Raw genomic sequence first — 24,041 nt, forward strand, 5'->3', positions numbered from 1 at the left:
ACGGTTATGGTTTTTCGCGTGCTCTTATCAGCCGTCGTCACAACTAGCCAAGTTGTCACACGTACACACACACACACACACAAAGGCTTGTAGCTGCCGCAATTAGGCTACGTGTCATTTAATGAGGTATAAATAATAATAATATTATATTATTTACATGACTTATTATACTCAATATTTATTATTTACTATATTACCTTATCTCTAAGTAACAACCAAGAGGTTTTTTTTTTATCAAATTTCAAAATTTCCATTTTTTTTTAGTTTTTTTTATACACCGATAAAATATTTTTGCAATCCAAATTTATGACAATGTAATTTGAGGTTCTTCGTATTGATTTTTTTATCTTTTTAATTTGTAAAATGTTCTTTTGACCAAACAATTGACAACTGTGATAGTTAAATACATCTAATCGAAAAGCAATTATTAAAATATTTGGGAATACATTCTGCAATAAATTTTGTAAAACCGAAGTATAGGTAATAAATTAAATGCGTTACTCACATTAAACGATACTTTACTTGAATTTCAAAACGTTTGAAATTTTGACGGGTATCGATGGTATCGTGTACACATACCTACTCAAAAAAATACATACATTTTATTGCTCAGAATTTCAAGACGGATTCTTACGACACGTGACTCCGCAAGCCTATATAATAGGCTCTCTAGTACAGACAACTTGTCCAACGGCTTGGTACAAAATATAAAGCAGGAAATATCGTGTAAAAATAAAATTTCTCAGCTGTAGCTGCACTAGAAATCCTATACTTTTCAAAATAATAAAGAATTCAAAATAAAAAGATAGAGAAATGGATAACGCTCTGCTGTACATTAGGTGTCGAGCGAGTCACTGTTATAGGTGTGTAGAAACTTGAATTTAAATTCAATGATGTATCAATAAACTATTAATATACAAAAAATGATTGTGAACAAAATGGTTCTTCAAACCGACTCAGGCATGTCAGCCTAGTCGCCCTAGTTCCCCTAGTGCCTAAATCACAAATTATATATTTTTATGATATTATGGTTTTTCATATAACATAATATAATTTTAGCTTCGGTAGGAAGACATGATTTTTTCAAAAATATTACATTTATTATATTATTAGTACCTATTTAATTATATGATATATTATATGATAGGTAATTTATAATAATGTAAATTTATAACATATTATATCAACTTAAATAACACAACATAATATAATATAATATTTAATACCTATAACATATTTTCTGTAAATTTAAAACCGTAGGTAAAACAGTAAAAATAAATTTAAAATACTTATAAGGTTATAAATAAATAAAAAAATTACATTGCAAATTCATAATAATAAAAAATAGGTACATTCAAAGTCCCCAAGAATAATGTTTTTATCGTTTATCGTTTAAATACGAAATTTTAACCATTTTTTAACTTATGATGTATGTTAATTATTAATGTCTATTATCTTCGTATATTTTTTAGATAATTTAGTTTTAGTATGAAGAATATAGTATTTAAATTTTCAAATTTTAGATATAAAAATAATTTTTTTATAAATTTCTAACTAAAAATGTTTACTATAGGTATACTGGTATAGAGGTACCTATCAGCTATCACCGCAGTACCAGTACGAAAAAGTATTTATACCATGCTCGTAAAATCTCTTCCTTAAAATCCTAAATCTGTGTCTAATGTTCTGATTGTTATAATATAAAGTATTAAATAAAATATATTTTACTATTTTATTTTAATTATATTGACTTGGAGCGAAAATTTACAATTTTTATGTAAAAGTCAGAAACTATGTATATTAACTGAACTTTTTCCTATTGTCTAAAATATTTTATTTAATTATCTGTAATTCACGGATTTATCAAATTATACCTGCGACGTATTATTTACCTTCAGTATTTTGTATTTTAAAATTTAAATTATAAATCAACAGAAACATATGAACTTACTTTTTCGTAGGTATATTAAAAATAAAGCAATGCAAATTTTCAGTTTAATTGTAAAGCCAAAGTATGTCATTATTAATTTCAAATCAGTTATATCAGTTATATGCCTATAGCCTATAAATATATCAAGTTATAAAAATGGTATGGACGTTATCGGAAATTATGTACTGTCGTTTTCATTTGTATAGGTACTCAATTTGATTTAGAAAAATTCAAGTACCTACCTATATATAAAAGTTTAAAACGACAACAACTAAAAAAGTAGTTAAAATTTATAATTGGCTTAACTTTTCTCATTCTAAATTAAGTTTTCAATTATTTTTGTTAATGATTTAATGTTGAAAATTCTTGATAATCCAAAGTTTAGAGAATATTCATATTAGGTATTTAGTAAATATAACTACATTGGAGAAAATGCAAATTTAACTAGAACCACTAATAACTGTTAGGTAATATTTTCATACTCACTTAAATGAGCAATCCTAAGAATTTTTACATTTTTAGAAATTTTTAACAAAATAGTTCAAACAAATGTTTATATTAAAATTAATAATGGTCTTAAAAGTATTGCTTATGTTTTAAGAAATTTACAGGTAAAAACAAGATTAAAAAAAAATTTTAATCGATTGCTAATTATAAAAACGAAAAAGTGTTATGGATATGTACAAATAGTTATATTTAATTACCGTAAAAATAAGAATATTTTAAGCAAAATAATGTTTATTAATTTTGTAATTTTATTAATGCTTACGAATTTTTTTATACTAAAAATAGATTGAAAAACAAATTATTTTTTTCAAAATAAAATAAAAAATATTTATTAAAACACTTGATAATTTAGTGAGCATAAGAATCAGATACACTTCCATTGTAAACGGAATCGATCACTGATGTCGAGTAAGTATACGTTGTCACAATAAACTGAAGGAATTACTTTAAACGTAATAGCTAATGGAGATTGAGAAGCTAAAGTTTACGTCCTACCATTATTTTATAAAACAATATAGTAGTCCTTAATTCTTTCGTTAGACAGATTATTATGGCTACTTTAGGTATAGTATTTGTATTTGTTTAGAAATGTTATGAGTGATTAATATTGTATTCTTTAGCATTACGCCTCCACGTATTCATTCATCTTTTCATGAAAATGTTGTACCTATGTAGTATAAAGTAGTATGTGTGGGTATGTGAATGTTATGGTTACATTATTACTATTATACATGTTTGTTATATACAATATAATATATTGGAGAGTAAGATGCATAGACGTTTATATTTTAAATATTCGAACTAATGGTAGGTGGAAACACAAAAAAATACATAATGCTGTCAAAGTTTAGTACTTAAATTCGAAAATAGCGGTGTTAGGGAAATGGATAAACCTATTGTAATGATATGGTATGTGTAAACAAAATACATCATTAGAATAGCTCGTATCTATTTTGCTAACACCGCTATTTTTGAATTTGAATTTTTAATACCAATAATTATTTAATTTTTTGTATAAACCAAAAAAATTAAGTACACTTCCCCAAATTCAGAAACTCAGTTTTTCAAATAGATACTTGATAATATAAGTACTTAAAATATTTTTTTGGTATCTGTGTGACTGTGTTATACAATATAAATAGATATATTATATATTTAAATCTACCATTAATAAGGCTTGACAAAACCTTATTTACACAAAGACAAAATGTACATTTGTACTGAATAAACTTAGCTAAGATAATGCTACGCTGACTGCAGATAGCACCAACTGTGTGTCTGTGTATTGTGTATATAGGTAATACCTGTAAAAAAAAACAATACCTATTTGTTACTTCAGTCTGTGAGTAATTTAACAAAAACTTTTGAACTTTTTCCTAGAATGCAATATTGCAATAAACACATTTTATGTAATTAATGTAATAATATTTACTAATAATAAGGTCTACGCTCGTTACACCATCACGCATGATTTTTCACCATAACTATACAGAGTATAGAAAATTTATCTATACCTAGTTAAGTTTACCTATAGAGTATAGGTACGCCGTAGATGGGCGGCTTTAATTTGGGAGAATAATCCAAATAACATACCGTTTGGACGAATTTATACTTATCATTTAGGTTAAATTTACACAGACACCCTAATTTATCTAATAGGTACCTACATCCTTTGGGCGAGCCGAGTTATTAATTTATGAAATTTAGCAAAAATTAAAAATAAATAATTGTTGTATTATAATATTATTCCAAAAAATCATTTATAAAATTATCACTAATTGGCGATGATAATCATTGACAATTTGACCAAGTAATGCATACCAGCGACATTTAGACCATATTATAATATACGTTTTCCTTCCTATTTTTAGGACTCTCGGTTAACTCTAACTGGTATGGTTAAAAATGTATTAAATTGTCATATAAATTTTCATAATATTGTATAAAAATAGTAACTAATTTTTCTTATTAGTATGGTATCGCATACGCCGTACCTACGGCATACCCATTTGTCTAATATAATCTATTATTGTTAATTTTCTGGTTTAATATTCTTCCCGTGATTTTAATGTATAAGTCTTGTTTTTCTCTAGTATTTTTACGTAATATTGTTGATAGAATTGTTGATAGAATTAATTTTTAGAAAGGTTTCTGTTTGAATTTCTTTTAAAATATTAATTACTTGATAATAATATTAGGATGAGGATGATAAAATTGCGAGTTATCATTACTGTGAAATGATTCAGCCCCATTAGACGTAGGTACTTGGTTCATCAGTTGGTTCTTTTGCCCATAGTCAAGGTGAGAATTTGGCATCTTCTATTTATCTATAATATAATTATTTAGAACATAGTCTGAAAAATCAGAAATATCGGTCGCGAACAAATAAACTATAAACATCAACTCTGTAAATCCATATTGAATTTGCTCTGTTAATTTTTAATCTCAATTATACGTATTATATGACAATCAGCTAATCACTGATGTATTTCAATAAATAAATATATATATTTGTAACTATATTTTTGTGTGTATACTTAAAAAGTTAAAATGCACATTTCACAATTTAAAAAATTTTTTAAAAAAATAATTTAAAAATTTGCCTAAATGATCGGTTAATTTTTCGCCCAAATGATATATTATGCTCTACTCAGGTTAATTTTTGATTATTTCCCCAAATGAATGACGCCCCTGTAGGTATATAACTGTCAACAGATAAATATTTATCACTTGTTAGTCGTCAAATGTTAATTGTTTTCTATACGAAATCTTCTACTCACAACTGTTAGAATTCGATATTTAACATACGATTGTACGATCCTACTTTATACATTTTGTATTATAATATGTACCTACCAATTTTCTATATAGCTAATGTTAAATGTCTCTATTGACGGCGGCCGTCCAACTAATTACATTTTTTAAGAAATATGTAATTAATCACATACATTTCAAAACTTAGAAATATAGGTAGGTATGTGCATATATTTTTAATGAATTAGTAGCTACTTGTTCTTGTAATAAAAAAAATTAGGGCAGTAGAAAGGTATATTTTTTAATTACCTTTTCCTATTAGAGGAAGTATTATTGTTGGGGTCGTGAATTTTATTACAAGTAACTACAAAATTATCTATGAAGAACACAACTGTTCTTCTGAGGAACCTAGTTAATTATATGTATAAATATAGAATACCTTATATATGATATATATGATTGAATTTTAGAACTAAATTGCCAATATAAAGAGAGATTAGGCTTGTAAGTAATATAACCTTTTACCTTCTGCGAAGATGAATGTGTATTTGCTTCGCGCTGCACTGATGATGAAAGTCGACAGAGTTCCAGGGGTAAAGAGGAGATAGAATTTGAGTATAATTATAAAGAAAGAAACAGAACACGCTTCTTTGAGTTAAAACACAACTACGATGGTGACAACACGTGAAAATAATAACTGCAGCCTTCCTGGGCGTCCTTTACACATTTACGTACTGCAAGTGTACGTGTGTAAGACGCTAGAAGACTGACTTACGACGAGCCAGTGGAAGGGCGTTTTATGCTACTTTTTTTTCGTCACTATCGTATTTTTATTTTTATTGTAATAATTGTTATTGTGGAACAAAGTATGTTTACTGTGATTATAGATTATTTAAATTGTAAATAGTACTATGATATGTATAATGGTTATATCATGACATTTTGTACTTAGACTTTAAATTATTCATTAGTGAATAATAATTACAATAACATATTAATTGACTATAAAAAATATTCATTGTGTATGATATATGGATATCATTACATTCTAGTGAACAATCATTCGATTCCTAAAAAAAAATTTAAAAAAAAATAGATTAAGATTATCACTGGGCCAAGAAAGAGTAGGAATCTTTTCTATAGTATGTGATTCACAATAAGAATTGATTTTTGATAAAGTTAATTTTTGCTACAATACATATTATAATAATATAATATTTTATTGTTTATTTTTATAACGTTTGCTAATTAGTAATTATTATTGTATTTCGTGATTTGATATTTTTAGATTACTTTAATGAACAAAGAGTGTATAGTAAAATGCATACCTGTTGTATTTATATAAACTTACTATTTGCTTACAGCTTACAGTATAGATCAAATTTTTAGATTTTTAACGGATTGATGAATGTAGTGATTTTACAATGATGTGTTATTTTTTTGTTAATTTGCTTGATCAAAATTCTTGAAAATTTAATACAAAATTCCACACTAAGTATTTGGTCTTGAATATTTGCAAGAAAATTTATGGACAAATTTATAAACTACAGTCTACAAGTATTTTGTGGCAAAATATAAATAAAATCATCAATAAATTGTTTACTTATTATATAATATACTAATATTAAATTATTTATAACTAATTATAACCAAGATTTGAAAATGTAATACAATGTTCCAAATCAATAGTTCATAATTAGGGCCCGGATTTAGGTATATCGATAAACATTTTCATGTTTTTCCTTAACAGTTCAAAAAACAACTTTTTTGACATGAACTGCATATTAATATTTCTGTATTTAACGATTTTTTCATTGCATTTATATGGGTATTATAAACATAAGCAGGTAATACTTTGTTTATTTTAATTAAAATAACGTACTATTACCTATAGTTATATTCATAGTTCATGTAACTTGACAAAGTCGTTTTCTTATCTTATCTGACCATCTGAGATCAATCGGGACAATTAGTAGGTAATCTGTAATTAAGTAGGTTTTCGTGAATCATACATTAACTGTGTTTGTCGTGAGCCGAGTACTTACACGTAATTTTATACAAATAGTAAACTGTAAACATATATGAAAAATAATAAAAATAAGACTTTTGTTTGCATACATTTATTTTATAGAATATAGGGTATATTCTTACAAAATAAGAACATAAATGCATATTTCTGAGGTTTTTAGACCATATGAATCCGGGCCCTATTCATAATGTAACCAAAATATCTAAACATTATCAACTATTCAACTATAATTATTTTTGATAAATAGGTTATTATAAGTTCAAATTTATAAAAAATAATACATTTTAATGACGAATAACAATGTTAAATATTTTACTATAATTTAAAAATGTTATTCGTGCCGAAGATGTCATATTCATAATAAACGTAAATTATAAAATTTACTAGGTAGGTACCTCCTAATCATTTTTTGTTCAAAAGTATCAATCTTTTGATTATTTAGATCAATTAAAAAAAAATGCAAATTGTTTTTAAGTTATTTTCATGGCAATATAATTATGAACTTAGAAGTTGTATCCAAAAATACGATAGGTTAAAAAAAATAAATACAATTTACAATTGCCATAAAGTAAATCTATTTTAGTAAAAATCACTGACAAGATTAAATCCCCTTAAATTACTATTAATTTTATCAAAGAATTTATGTAAAATTTATAACAAGCATTTCATTAAAATATATTATTTCCTACTCATTGCTAATAATTATTAAGTATATTTTTAATATTTTTCATTTGTCTACGAACATTTCACCACTGAGTACTTATATTTATACATTATACTACATTTCTATACTCTTCCTCACCTACCTATGTATTTTTAGGATATTTTTTAGTCTAATCAGTCAATACTTATTAAGTATCTCTATTGTCATTTTATAAACATTTATTGGGAATATTGACATTGTAGTCATTGTAATTTATGACCAATCACTATTTAAATTATTTCACAATTATTTTTTGATCAATAGTCACTACTTTATATTGTATTTTTCAGATTGATTGTATATTATAATTTTTATCAATTTATATGGTCTCACTAATATATTAATACAATTGTAAATTGTAACATAACAATAGAAAAAGAGAAAATCATAAATTAAATAATATTTAATGGTAGATTGGATTTCATAAGTCTATTTCCCTACTTACTTTATTCTTCAAATAATGAATATCTTTGTGTTTATTTTAACAGGACACAGTATAATACTGTATTTCATTTTTAATTGGGAACTAGTTCAATTAAACGACGACGTTGACCAGTAAAAAACCAGGTTTTCAACTCTTTTTGGGTATTACTCTCTGTAAAAGCCATGCCTTTGTAAGTGTAAATCCATACACCATAGGGATTGCACTACAATAATTAACAACAGTTTTTTTTTCATTTGTTTTACTAAGGTAACCCATGAATCTACAGAATAACTAAATTTTGTACTAAAAATATTTTTAAAAAAAACCCGGATTTAGGGAATAAACTCTATTAGTTAATTTTACCAACTCAGAAACTTTCATGGACATGCACTCAACCATAATATACAATTTCTTTGCAATCAGATGAACAATTTAGAAAGGCATAAGAGCAAAGTGTCACATAAAAGATGGTAAAAACTTTTCTAACATTTAAATATTAAGCGTATTCGATGAATTAACTGAGATTTTTAGAACTTTTTTAATTTTAGTTTAATATGAACATAAGTTAATAAAAATTGCATGTAGGATTTAAATTATTATCTTAAATACTTATAAACTGTAAATTGTTTAATATCCTAATAATATAGAATATTATTATCAAACAAAATGTATTTATTTTGATTATTCTCCTGATTTAATATTTAAAATACAAAAATGGTTTTAATTATAGGTAGGTACTAACAAGATATTCTATAACAATCTGTATTAAATTTTTAAGTTCATTGTGTTGAACAAAAAAACATAAGGTTAGGTTATTATTAACCTAACATTGCAGTTATTCTGCACCATCTCATATTCTATGGCATAAGAGGGAAGGTAGTTTTACATTGTTTTCCTAACATAAAATGCAATTCTAAATATATATTTAACATTTATTGCCAGTATAATAATGATGAAACTTAACAAAAAGTTATAGTATTATGAAATGTATAAATAAAAATTAAATATATAGCAATAGGCTAATTAGTTACATTAAACAAATTTGTATACAGTAAAATAAAAATGTTTTGGTACTTCCATATGAAAATTACATTGGTTATTGATTAATTGTACGTGACATAAAGCAAAAAAATGAATTATCTTAATAACTAAATATAATACTTTTAAACAAATAAAATTAACTTTCTTATAAAATAATAGTTTAATCAGTTTAGATTTGTAAATAAATAAGAATTCAATTGAACATCCAGTGTATTTTGTAACACCATTAATAATAATTAACAAAAGTAGGATATCGATTTAGGTAATTATCATCAATTTAGTCTAACTTCTTGACAATATACAAAAAAATTACAAAAAATTAATAAATGATAAAAAATGTTGGGAATAAATAACAATTAAATTAATAATACTGCTGAAAATAAATGCTACCTTTTTAAATAGTGTAAGTAAATAAATATTATTTTTTTTTTTTTTTTTGTTACCTTTTGTTTACAATATTTTTGTATTTTCTTTAGATTAATATTTGGTCTGTTTAATTAATCTTCTGATATTAATTGCTTATACAGTTTGTCAATAATCATTTCATCCGTATCTTGATTTTCAGTTGCACATTTATCTTCATGATTAGCAGAGTTGCTTGCTTCATCACTGTCACTGAATTTAACTTCATCTGACACATTGTCATTTTCATGTTTAGTTTCAAGATTGTTTTGTTCATCCTCAGCAGTTTTATTTTTATCTGGTTCATTCTGATTATCTTCATCATCAAATTCCAAGTCCGCAACTTCTGGTTCCTCGCCTTCTATGCAATTTAACATATGCCTTACAGATTCATATCCTCCTGCCAAAGCTTGTTGTGCCAATTGGCCAGTAGGGGCCATTCCTTTCCTTCGTCTGCAAATACTACAGTTACAATACCCACGACATGGTGGACACGCCCATTTCTTAGAAAATAAAAAAAAACATAAAAAAAATAAGAATAATTATTTAAAAACATGAATATTGGTCACTGCAAATTTACCGGATTAAGTAAAACAGTAGCAACATTTTCTCCATATCTTCTTCCCAAGCAAAATCCACAAAAGGTTCCTCGCATACCACTACATCCCTTGTACCGACAATATGATTTCTGATCTGCAGTTTTTTGTCTAAACACAAAATAATATTATTTCATGTTATATTATTAATGAAACATAATTCAACGTAGTATATACAATTGCATCAATTTTGAACTAAAAATGGAAATTAAGTTAAAAAAATGAATTTAATAATATTTTTAATTTCGAAAATCATTCTCCATAATCTTGAGAATAATTCAATTTAATTTGTTACCTATTAGGTAATGAATTTAAGAAATTATATGAAAACTATAACATAAATATTTTATTTCAATATAATTTGATACATAGTATTTTTTAACAGAACAAAATAAAATTAGAAAATTAGTTATTAATGAACAAATGTAAAAAAAATAATTAATAGTACACATATTATGAATTGTTGAAACTGTAATATTTTATTTTATTAGGATTGTGATTAAATCCTTTTAAAAAATTATGAACACTATAATTATATCGTTATAATAGTTATGGAATATATATACTTAAACTAATTACTTGTCTTTTTTTTGTAAAAACAAAGAGATTTACCTGCATTGGTGACAAGTTGTACCAGATTGGCTATATACTTTTCCTGAAGAAGAATATGAAATATTTTCTATCATTTCTGGTGTTACTTGAGAAACAGCCAAACGTGGAGTAAATGTTTTACGCTTCCTTTTTGATCCAGGCTATATAATATTATGTTCATTATAAGTTAAATAAAGACGGTAAAAAATGTTATTTAATATTGAATACATACTACAGATGACTCATAGTCAGATTCATATTCTTCATCACCATCATTAATAAAATCGGAATCAGCAAGTGAACTATAATACAATTCATCTGATTTTTGATATTCACTTGATTTAAACCAACGAAACTTGATTTTTAATGATCCTTGTTTAAGTTTTTTTCTGTCATTATCATTTTCATCATCACTTTGTTCGTTATAATTTGTTGATTGTCTATATATAATAAAAACAAACCAGGCAATAACAAATTAATATAGATACAAATATTAACTATTTTATGGAACTAAGTTAAAATTTATTATCACTTATTATCAAAAATTAAGTATTAGGAATATTTGTAAATCTATATTAAATCTTTTAGTAATGTAGTAAATATGGTTAAACAAAAAAAAAATTGCTTAAACAATTTTGATTATGATATAAATAGCACATTAAACTACACTTTAATATTATAAAATAATTTTATATTTTTTATTGAAATAATTAAATCCAGAAAGTACTCTTGTAATTATAGTACTTTGTAAAATATGTAACAGTATGCAATTTTATATTTATAATATACACTATAAAATCTATTAAAAATAATGTTTTTATAATAAAAAATAATCAAAATTATTTTTTTAATAGTTTTAAAATAATAGTATATATTGTAGTGATCCAGTTAGATGAATTAAACCAGAAAAATCATTTTTATAAATTACAGTTAGGTATACCTATATTAATTTTAATATTATATCTGTTAATGTGGAACAGAACCACAAAATGTTATCAAAACTTTAAATACTTATAACTCATAAATTACTCTTCCAAATGTTGATTTTTACATATCAAAATGCTCTAAACTATTCAGAATCAGAAAATGAAATTGAAAACGAATATTACAGTTTAAAATAGTAAACAATTAAATGGATTTTTAAAAAATGAGTGTTGTTTGTTAAAATAATTACATATTATTTAAGAATATCATATATTTTGTATAACTTTAAACATTTCTATTTTAAATCATAGTGCCAGAGCAGATAATATAAATTTATTATTGAAATCAAATCCTACAGTTTTTATATACCGTAGCCAGAGTGAATAAATCAAACAAACATACTATAATGCATACATATAAACCAGTTGCATAGCCAAGGGGGGGGCTAAAGGGGCTATAGCCTCCCCCATTGGCTGTATTTTTTATATTGTTTTGAAGTATCTAAATTTAAATACGGAAATTGTCTTAAAAAATTTACTCATATATTTCTTGTTATTAGTTGTATAATAGAATAATTTATTTAAAAAAGTATTATTAATTTTTTTGTTGTTTTTGATTTTCAATAACTCAAGTTAAAAGTATTCAGCCCTCCCCATAAAAAAATCCTGGCTACGCCTCTGATATTTACTAATTATTTAAATTACTTATTTGATTTTCTTGTTGACGTTTTATAAATATTATATATTATTAAGAAGTTTTTAAAACTAACTAGGAAACAAATTTGTTGAATCAAACCACAATTTAATTTTAATACTTAAAAATCCTAATCATATTTATTCTATAAAATTCTGTTACTGAAATTAAAACAAATAAGTAAGGTGATTTTATTGTAAATATGGCAAAAAAATTACTAATAAATTGTAATAATGAAAAAGTTTAAACAAAGATACAAGTAGTAGGTAATCTTTATAAATGATAAATAAATATTTATGTCAGTATTTATCAATTATTAAAAAAATTAATAACTCAATTTTCTATGAACCTAAAATCAAAATAAGCTTAAAACCTGTTATGAGATGTATTCTTTTATTTGAAAAAAAATTCAAGATAATGGCACGAGTAGTTTCAGAAAACACATGTGACAAAGATTTCCATTTTCACATTTATCAGGTATCAGTCAGTTCACAGTTGACAGGTAGTAAAATATATTGGTGACCAGGCTCATGATATTGTGCTATTGTCTGTATTCGAATTTGATTATAGAGAACATTGTACTGAGTGTTGTTTTACTAATGTAAAATACAGCAAATTCAAGTTAAAAAAAATCCATTTTACACTGTTAGCTTTGGTATTAGAGTAAATTAACCTATTATCAAAGTTAAAAGTAAAAATATTATGTTGTATTAGTTTTATAATGTTATATAGATTGAAATATATGAATATGAATGGATGAAATTTAACATATGGAACTATCAATTCAAATTCACTAGGTATTCCAAAATACTTGTAATTATACAATAGAGTAATTTTCTAAATCATAATAAACAAAAACTTACATTGTTACAACAAAAAATTAGTGAATCTTTCAAAACACTGAGTAAACATTTGTGTACAGAAAAGATTATTGATATTTAAGTGTATTATAGTTTTATTTAGTGATGGGACCAATCGAGTGATTTTGATAATCTAGGAGTGATCAAGAAATTCTCTCGGTCAATTTAATATTTCATTGCACTCAGTAGTCAGTAATCATTAGGTCACGGATTTTTGTATAATAAAAAAGTCAAAATATGTAAACAATTATGTTCTTACTTTTTCCAAAATATGTATTAAAAAACATGAAATATTTAAAAAAAATTACAAGTTTACAAAAAAATCGGTATTTTACATTAATTTAATTCATCTATTCATCTTCATTGTTTTTTTTTTTCGAAAAAATTGGGTATAACATACATTTGTAGAATATGACTACATTAAAAATTGCGATCTCCCATTAATAGCCATATCAAGTATCTTTTTTTTAAAACCACTATGTATATCATTAGAAGCTGATAGATCAAAATTTACGAATTCCAATATAATAATTTTAACAGGTACCTATAAATAAAAACTGTATAATACCTAGGTATGAAAAAGCGAAATATTTGCAAAATATGTGAAAATATGTAAAATTAAAGTCTTATTTTAATCAGAGTGTAATGAAACGAGCTTCTTTAAATCAGAATTGATAAATTTATATTTAATAAAATTATGTATTTAAATAATAATCCGCGCCTAGTAATCACTAATCAGCTACTTGAGTAATCGAGTAAGTTACTTGACACTCAATACAACTCACGTTATTAAGTACTTGCTACTCGTTAGACTATTAGCTATAACAATTAATTACTAACTAATACTTTTACCTATTTGAAATTTTATAAAAAAAACATAAAACATGTACAACAACATAGGTATAATTAGTTTTTCAATATTATAAACCTTGATTATAAAATTTTTTAAATTTATTAAGTAATAAAAAAAACACAATTTTTAAACAAATTGTAATTATTATTAAATATAAATCTTCTTTTATTATTATAAATTAATATCCCAGTTATTAATAATTTTAATTCAATTGTTTTTTTTTAGACATAGTAAATTTAATTTTGATACCAAGAGAATCACTTGAGTTTTCAAAACAATCGAAATAATTGATTAAATCTAACAATCACATATTTCGAGTCGTTTCTCTCAATTGTTCTCATCACTAATTTTATTCATTATTTAAGTATCCATCAGTAATTTTTAAATAATTTTGAATAAAATATGGTCATGCTAATAACTAGATACTTCACTAAGAGTTCCAATAATTACTAATTATGGATTAACTATGGATGTTATGTTAAGAGCAGAACTTGATTGTAAACATAGTTTATATTCAATTAGGTATTATAAATTAAAATACCTATGCAGGGACGGCCTGGGAAATGTATTAGACATGTTAATATTTTTTTTTAGTAAAAAGAAATAAAAAACTACTTAATTATTTTAAAAAATAATGTCAGATCAATGACAAATTACAATGTCTGGCCAATGGGAACCTCCTAGTATCCCAGTGAGCTAAGCCGTCTGTACCTATGTACCTTATTGTAAATGTATACATAAATATAGGTAGGTCGTTCCACTTAAAAAAAAAATGGATACGTTATTGGCTTTCTTACTATTGGTACTTGTTGTTAAATATTTATAAGCGATATTTAAACTTGGTAGGAAATACACTATATATAGTTTAGAATAATTAAAATTTATTATTTTATATAAATGAGATTCATATTACCAAGATTGAAATCAATTAGTTATATTAGTAGTTATATAAGAACTAAATTTTAATATTAATACAAATGAACAAATAATACATACCTTTTTTCTTGAATAATACGAGATGAACGTCTCACAAAGTGTACACGATCAGTATCTTTGTCAGTTTCAGAATCGAATTTGGGCTTCTTGCTTTTAGCACGTCGTTTTGCAGCATTAATTTTAGAAGTTTTTAATTCATTAGCAGACTTTTGTAATGTATCTAATGAGTCAGCAAACTGTGGACAAAAAAATTTCAACATTAGTAACCAAATAATCAGATAATTTAAAATTCATATTTGACGAACAGTCGGATAAACATACTTGAAGTTCTATTTCTGCTATGTTCTTAAGTCTCTCGCGTTCGTACTCGCTCAACTTTTCTAGTTCCTTTTCAGACTTCTTTACCGATACGAAAAACATGTTGAATGTCAATACGATTATATTATATTTTATAATTCGTCAACACTCGACAAGCTCGATAGCGCACTGAAATGATACTGTACGGAAAACGCAGCGTATCCGACAAACTTATGTCATACGGTTAGGTATGGTCGGTGAATAACAAAACTTTCGTTTTTACGGGTCCGTCAAGACCATGTGCTTTTGATACCGCCGAACAAGATTATCTCTTACGTTGGATACAGAGATAGTAGGTGTAAAAAGAAAATATGACGGTGAGTACGACAACGTTGCGTGACGAAAAACCTTAACGATTTCGGTGAGAAATTAAAAAAAAACACTTACAATTTTGGTGTAAGTGTTGTAGGATGATCACTTGCCGTCTTGACGAAAAAGTTCGACGTCGATTGCGTTACGCGTAGCGGACGGTTAAGATTAAACTAACTTTAGAGTCGTCATTTGTCATTTGTCACAGGCGACTGCCGAGTGCCGATCACCGATGCCATTATGCGATTCGACGGTTTTTTTGGCGCCAAATTGCGCGAGATAATGAACCGGCGCGCGTCGGCGTCGCTATCGCACTTTCCCGCTCAACAGACAGCCGAACAGACGAACAATAAGGATCACTACCTTTAGTTCCACAAAATAGTTGTTCCAAAGTTAATTTGTCAACTACAGTGAGTCCGTCTCGGACTATCGTACTGCTTTTTTTCAGCTAGCTATCGATAGTAGGAGTTATCGGTCAATAATTTGAATACACATTACACAAACAATATTAATTGTAATGTATTATTATATTATAATTTATAAAAGTAAAATATAATAATTAATGTGTGTTAATCATTACCGTCGTATTCAGATGTGTGATGCTAAAATATTGTACGATAAAATTAAATCGTTTTTGGTTGCCTGGCCATTTCGATTTAATAATATCGATGTAACAAAATGGACGAAATTTAAAATTAATTATTTTAAAATTGCATCGACATTGACGTGATATAGTATCTCAAGATTTACGAGAAATAATTTATGATCGATGCAATACCGATCATTCGAAGAATTGATTAATCTATTCTGTGGTTGAATTTTATATTATTATATTATTTAACCATATAGGTAGGTACGTATACCGTACGTATCGAGTCGAATCGAATTCAAATTCAGACAAGTTGATAGGTTAAAATATCATAGACTTTACTATTGTAGATTGTTATTTATTACGTCTGGCCATAAACCTTATACTCAGTATAAGGTCTATGCGTCTGGCCCCGTCGAAGTGTGAATACGTTGTGATTTTAGACTTTTAGTGTAAATTAAAACCACAGATCTATGATATCTGTGATTAAAATTTAAAACACTTATTATAATAGTAGGTAACTTGCACAAAATTACGATATTTAAGCTTATAATTACGAGGTTTGACTGGTTCGATCGGTGTTACGACCTGACTCCAAAAATACTGATATCAAGACCGTGAGTGGTGTTACGACCCACCTATGGGCTATGAATGTCTATTTAGCTCTTGTCGCGAAAGTCTCGGTTTACTGTTGAACCCTTTCAGACTTAAATTTTTTTTTTTTAGTAAATTTTTAATTTGGACTATTTAAGGATGCTCTATGAGAATTTAACCAGTTAGACCGATGGGTCACAAAATATAAATACCCAACATTCAAACGCTCGTACAGTACGTTTAAATAATCCAACAATTTTATCAAAAATATTATTTCGACGAACAACAAGTTTACCCTTGTGACGTGACGTACGTCGTACATTACCAATCGCAGAGTTTAATTAAATAAGAAGAATAGAAAAATAAGAGTATCTTTTTCTGGAAATTTTCTTGTACAAATATCTAATTAATGTAAATCGAACCAATACAGTTATGACAATAATAATCGCATTATCGTATTCCTGGAAACTAACCGCATCGATACGTATACAGAATGGTCGAAATATAATAAACCCGCATTCGTAGTTGACGATAAAAGCATTGGGTCACAAAAGTAACCCGGAGGTTTTGTATTATTGAAAAAAATAAATATTTTGTACTTAACTTTTAAGCCGGGGACTTATTGTCCGAACATAAAAATATGACGAGGACAAATTGTCCGCATATTATGACTTATTCGCGGGAACCAATTGTCCGTATATCGTTAATAAGTAATGAACTACACATAGGTAGGTAGTAAGAGACAACAAATTAGATGTAAGTATACATAATATATATTGTATATATATACTGTACCTACTTTGATATAAATGATCTAGTAAACTAGTACACATCCAACTAACTTCGATATTGTATATATTATACATATTGAAATAATTTTATTTACATTTACATAAATATAATTGAGAAATAATTTGAATAACTATCAGTAAAAAATAAATAATAAAACCAATGTAGATTTACAATATACAAATAGATACCTAGTTTTAAAATGTATACCTATTTTAAAAGTTTAATATCATTAAAATTATTATAAATGGAGAGAATTATTTTTCCTTATTAGTTACTTAGAGACAATCATTTAGAAAATTTTCATTTTGAAAATTACTATTTAGCGTATTTACCCACTATTTTGATAAATAATTATTTGTTTATATTTATATTTAAATAAGTACTTTCTACTTTAAATGCTAAAAATATGTTAAAAATAAATCACAGAATTCTGCATTTAAGAAGCTTTGGTATTATTACCTACTATTTAAGTTTTATTTTTTTTTTATTGCCTTTTACTACGTAGTAGGTATTAGTTATTATCACAATATTAACTAATAATTTATCAAAAGTATAGTTAGGTTTGGTAGTTGTGCAGAATTTAAAAACTACCTGTATGGGTTTATATTGGAATTAGGGAGGCCTAGGAGGTGGTATTTTCTTAAACATTAAAGTCGGTGTATACACTTCCCCACTTTGAGATTTTTAAAATAAATACTATTTTTGTTTATTACTTCTTAGTTGTTTATTAATTACTTTATAGGTCAATTTATTTATAAAATATTTGATGAATAAAAGCAATATTGTAAGTAGGTATCCAATTCATTAATTAATCAAAATTACAATATAATTGCCTTATAAAATGTAAAATGATATCGAATTGTAGATGATAAAAATCATATTATATAGTAAAATTAGAAATTTGTAAAAATTTTAATAATGAACAGTTGAAAATAAAAATTGTTTCTTAACATTTAAACAATCTGTGTAACAATTAAAAAATTATTAGGTATGAATTATGCATGTCAATTATGAGTAAATATTTCTGAAATAATATCAAGAGGACGCTACACATATATAAATTCGTCCTTGAAAACCGTTCGCCCGGGTAAGAACCGAGAAGGCTACAGTCATAAATCATAACTGAGAAACGAAATTTTCACCACATAATAATAAGGAGAACATTGACTGTGCAACGTTGTTTTAAATTTTTCGATATCACAAATACAAAAAAGGTTTTTATTAATTCAAATTCATTATTTTTGCGTTTTTCAAAGTAGAATAACTTTTTTTCAGTTCTTAAACTGTTCTTATAGTTACTTAAACTATAGATAATTTTTATTTAATTGCAGGCCAATGCTCAATTTCTTTTACAATTATTGTAAACCTATGAAAAATCTTGTATTAAATTTTCAACTATTACTTATTAGCTACTTGTACAAAAATTTTTATACATTTTTAATTACAAAATAATACATAATATAACACTTTAAGACTAACTCATGAGGAACTTAGTATTAACTTTTCGAGTATTCTGACTCGGTCAAAAAAATGTTATGGATATTCGTAAAACAAAAAAAAAAACTAAAGAAAAACGAATATTTCCAATATTTATAAACAGCCATAAAATAAGCGTAATATTCAATATAGTCAACTACTCTATGACTCGTCTGACCGGTCGTCAACAAATTCTATCGAAATAAATGTGTAATAAACGCCATGTTAAATGTACCTAAATATAGAATGTCAGCGAACAGATTAACAGAAATACTAACTTATTGTTATTATACACATTCAAGCAAAAATACGCTTTAAACATTATTAAAATAATCTAATATTATTTTTGTCTACCAATAAGTGACAATACAAATAATATAATATTGTTTAATATTATATTATATTGTTGGAATTTAGACCGTCTCTTGTTTGACATCGCCGTCGCGGTCGTCGTCATTCGGGGAAAAATAATTATTAATACCCACTAAAAATAGCTATTAGCTACGCAAAATTAAAATATTCCGATAAAATCATGAGATCCTACAACTGAATAACCCACATAATAAATTAATAACATTATTAATATTATTATTATTAAAAAAAAAAATCAAAACAGTACGTCTATGTATAACCGATGAAGTAATAAATAAAGCAAAATATTACTGCATATGGCGATAGGTACCATTCTCGCTGGTTTTCAAAGGTTGTCAGACTAGAGCCCCATTTATCATAGCTGCATTTCGCAACCTGTCTATCTATAACCATGATATTATATAATATAATATAATACCTAATATATAATATACAAGACTGGGCAAATTAACTCTTTTTTTTTAACTCGTTAAGTTAATTTGAAAAAATCTAAGTTAAGTTTTAATTTAAAAGTTATTTTTCTTTTTTATTTAACTTGTTAAAGTTACAAGTTAATTGGAAAAAATAAGTAACTTAACTTAATTAAAAATAAGTTACTTTTTTTTCATATAAATCTTATAATTACACCATTTAAACTTCATGTTAAAGATTTACAAATAACATACTATTATAAAGTAGATCTTTATATCATAAAAAAAATGTATTTTGCTGTAGGTACTTATAAATTATTATGAAATCTAACAAAATAATTAAATTAGTAAATAGTAAATATAATTGGTTACTCTCTCACTCCGAACAAAATTATTCTTATCATTTCCATGAATGACTTTAAATATAACAAATTTGAAATTTTAATTAAAACTGAGAGTTTACTAAGGCATATGGGATATTGGGAACGGATAATATTAAATTTATGTTTTTCTTTTCTAAATAATAATTACCCGTATTGCACTATTCTTTAATATTTAGACATACTGTATTCTATGAAAAAGAAATAATATAAAATATTAATCTCTATTTCTCATAAGTCGTTTGATATATTTTGACATTTTGTAAGTTCCATTAACTATTAGTATTGTTTAAATACACAGAAACTGTAATAGTATAGTACTATTGTATATTTAATCATTAATCAATAATAATAGGTCTCTACTTGTATTTAAAGTTTAAACGTTATTTTAAAATCCAGACATAGGTATTGCAGAATACTTCGACAGTCTATAAATTATAATATTTAGAATACTCGATACCTACATAATAATACATAGCAGAATAATTTATATTTAACATAATAATTATTATTTTTTTTTTATTAACACAAAATACAATAATAAATCTTTGAGGTTCGTACAAAGAAAAAAATAACTTAACGTGACTATAAAATATTTAAACACATTAAGTTAGAAGTTTCTTTAAAAAGATAATAACTCGTTAAAATAGAAGTTACTTCTTTAAAAAAAAATAACTCGTTAAGTAACTTAACTTTAACTTTTTAACTCATTAATGCCCAGCCTTGATAATATATAAATGTTCCTGCTATATACTACTATATAATACCTACTCTATGCTGCCGCCGCACTGGAAAACCTACGTAGAGGATTGTGCCATAGTGAGATTATGATAATAATATAAATAATATTATATTATGAAGTATGAATTATGATACAATTTTAGATCCCCCCAACACTTATCCCTAATCAAAGCACTATACCAAAACCAATATTAAAAATTGCGTCTGTCTGTTGTAATTTTACGATTCTTGGATTAAACGATAATATAATATTACCTTCATGGCTACATATAATACTATAATATACTACTAACATTGTGTTTTATTTGTTAAAATGTCGCCAAAAACATTTCGGAAATAAAAATAGGCAGCTGGAAAAAAAGGTTTACGTAAACTGTTAAATAATTTAAAAAATAAAAAACCGTAAGTAATTTTTTATATTTTCTAATTGAACTTTCTTTGAAACATTATTATTATAAATATTTATTTTATAAAATATTAAAATGTATACAATTTAATAATAATATTAACTTACATATACTGTTCCCATATCTAAAATCTTTAGAAAAGCAGCTATAAATAAATAAATATAGTACGTCAACAAACGATGTTGCAAGCGTACAAAGCGTTAACGCAGAATTTGTAACACCAACCAAAAAACCAATGTAAATAAAACTACTAAAAATGATTTATTTTGTATACAATAAAAATTAAATATTTAAATTAATATTTTATTCTACTTATTTTTCAATATAACTCTAATAAGACTAATATTGAGTATTGACATCATATTATGTACAATGTGCATGCTGTATTATTTAATTTTGTATCTGTCATCACGTTTTGGAGCCATATTTTTTATTTTTTTTTAAACTAAAATAAGAACAACTTATAAAAAACCTTGTATGAATACTTATAAAAATCTAAAATTTCAACTGTCTTTAAATAGCTAAAAAAAAATCAAAATATATAGAATTGTCAAGTAGAGTTATAGAAGTATAATAATTTTATTTTATTTGACTACCAAATTAATTTCAGTTTAACTGCTGATGAAATTAGAGTGCTTTAAAATGATACACCATTCATTTTTTTTTCTATTAGTATTTGATATTTATTAGAATAAATATTTTAGATTAGGTACAATAGTACAATTTTTTTTTTTTAATATCTAAGATTTGAAAATTTAATACAAAATTCTAAATAATGTTTTATATCTATAATAAAAATAATAATTTTCTGGAAAGTCACAATATTTTTTTTTTTGACTTAGAACTTATAATTTCTATGAAATTGGATATTTATTTTTAATTCTATATAATATCCTCAAACATTTTTTAATATTTTGCTGTACCTAGTTTAAAAACAAATAACCATTGTCGTATATTGTAGACAGTAGTCAAAATAATATTACTTACTTAATATATATGGGAGAATATTTCAAACTAAAATTATTAACATAGAACAGGCCGGCGAAGCAAAATATGCTGAGGCAACATAACATTCTGTATTTCTGTATATTATAGCACCGCCGTACGCGCAGACAAGCCAGGCACGGGCAGTCCCGTTATCGCTGAGTGATTCGGCGAGAACGCGGAGAACGTAGGTACGACCAGGGCCGTATTACCGCTTAGGCTGTATAATGTATAGGCTACAGCTTAGGGCGGCAAATTTTAACGGTCCAAATGAAATAGCAAATTTTACCTATGTAAATTAGGTGGTAAATTTATTTTAGCCTATGGGCGGCAAAAACCTTAATCCGGCCCTGGGTACGACGATCGTGTGTGTTAACCTGTAGTAATCTCGTACTACAGGCTACTAGGCTAGTCGGGCTATATAGTCAATGAAGAATTTGTCAATGTTTTATTTTTAAACTATTCTTTGTGCAATACTCGTTATCGTGGTCACCAATGATTCATTGCGTAAGAGTAATACGTAATCTTACTATGCTTGTTTGATGGTTTTGGGAATTGGAAGCCGAGATACCTATAATTGTATACGTCACGCTCTGGCGCGGCTATTGTATACAACACCATAAATACTTAACATTTTCCAAAATATTTTAACTTTTTTTGAGCTATTTAAATAGATAAAACATTTTTCATTTTTTTAAAATTATTGTTGATAAAAACAATTTTGTCACATCAAAAATTCAAAAAGCTTGGACATTTAATACAAGGTTTTATTATAGATAGGTACATTATAATACTGAAGATACATATTACATACACATAATAATGTATATTTATAAGCACTTTATGTAATTATGTAACTATGTAATACTAATTTAAGTCACTGTTGGACCAATGGCCTGAGCTGCCGCGGTCTGTTTGTTTTAATAATAATAACAAAAAAAAGCAGTGGTAGGCTACCTACATTTCTCCTTTTTTTAGGCTTGTATTATAAAATGACATATTCTAAGAATTTTGTTGTTCTATTTAATAATAAAAATTTTTAATTTAATTTAGCAATAATCATTAAATGTTTAGTTATATAGAGAAGTATTTAATTCTTATAAAAAATATTTGATTGTTTCATACTTCTAAGATACATACATCATATATGAGCAGAATGGTTTAATTCAGTGCAGTTTTTTTAGTGTCAAAGTTCATTATTTTTTTAGCACTGAAATTGTTTTACAAAGCATTAAGCTTAATGATACAAAAGAAGCTGAGTTAATAAAATATTATACTTATATATTATTAATTTTTATTTTTATTTCCATATTATTTGAATTTTAACAAACTTATTTATTTAACATATTACTGATTATTTATTTTAGTAAAAAAATACAATATTAAA

The 24,041-nt window shown here is 25.5% G+C and overlaps 1 protein-coding gene across 1 annotated transcript; it reads right to left on the minus strand.

The window, feature by feature from the left end:
- Window positions 1-9,276: 9,276 nt before the first annotated feature.
- On the minus strand, window positions 9,277-16,183 carry LOC114129458 (cell division cycle-associated protein 7-like). The gene is made up of 6 exons (XM_027994194.2): window positions 15,565-16,183; window positions 15,304-15,479; window positions 11,210-11,417; window positions 10,999-11,138; window positions 10,371-10,497; window positions 9,277-10,293 (listed from the first exon to the last, which is right to left on the minus strand). The coding sequence occupies exons 1-6, from the start codon at window positions 15,661-15,663 to the stop codon at window positions 9,886-9,888; spliced, it is 1,158 nt and encodes a 385-aa protein (XP_027849995.2). The 5' UTR covers window positions 15,664-16,183; the 3' UTR covers window positions 9,277-9,885.
- Window positions 16,184-24,041: the final 7,858 nt, after the last annotated feature.

This window comes from Aphis gossypii, chromosome X, assembly GCF_020184175.1.
Source record: "Aphis gossypii isolate Hap1 chromosome X, ASM2018417v2, whole genome shotgun sequence".
Lineage (NCBI taxonomy): Eukaryota > Metazoa > Arthropoda > Insecta > Hemiptera > Aphididae > Aphis > Aphis gossypii.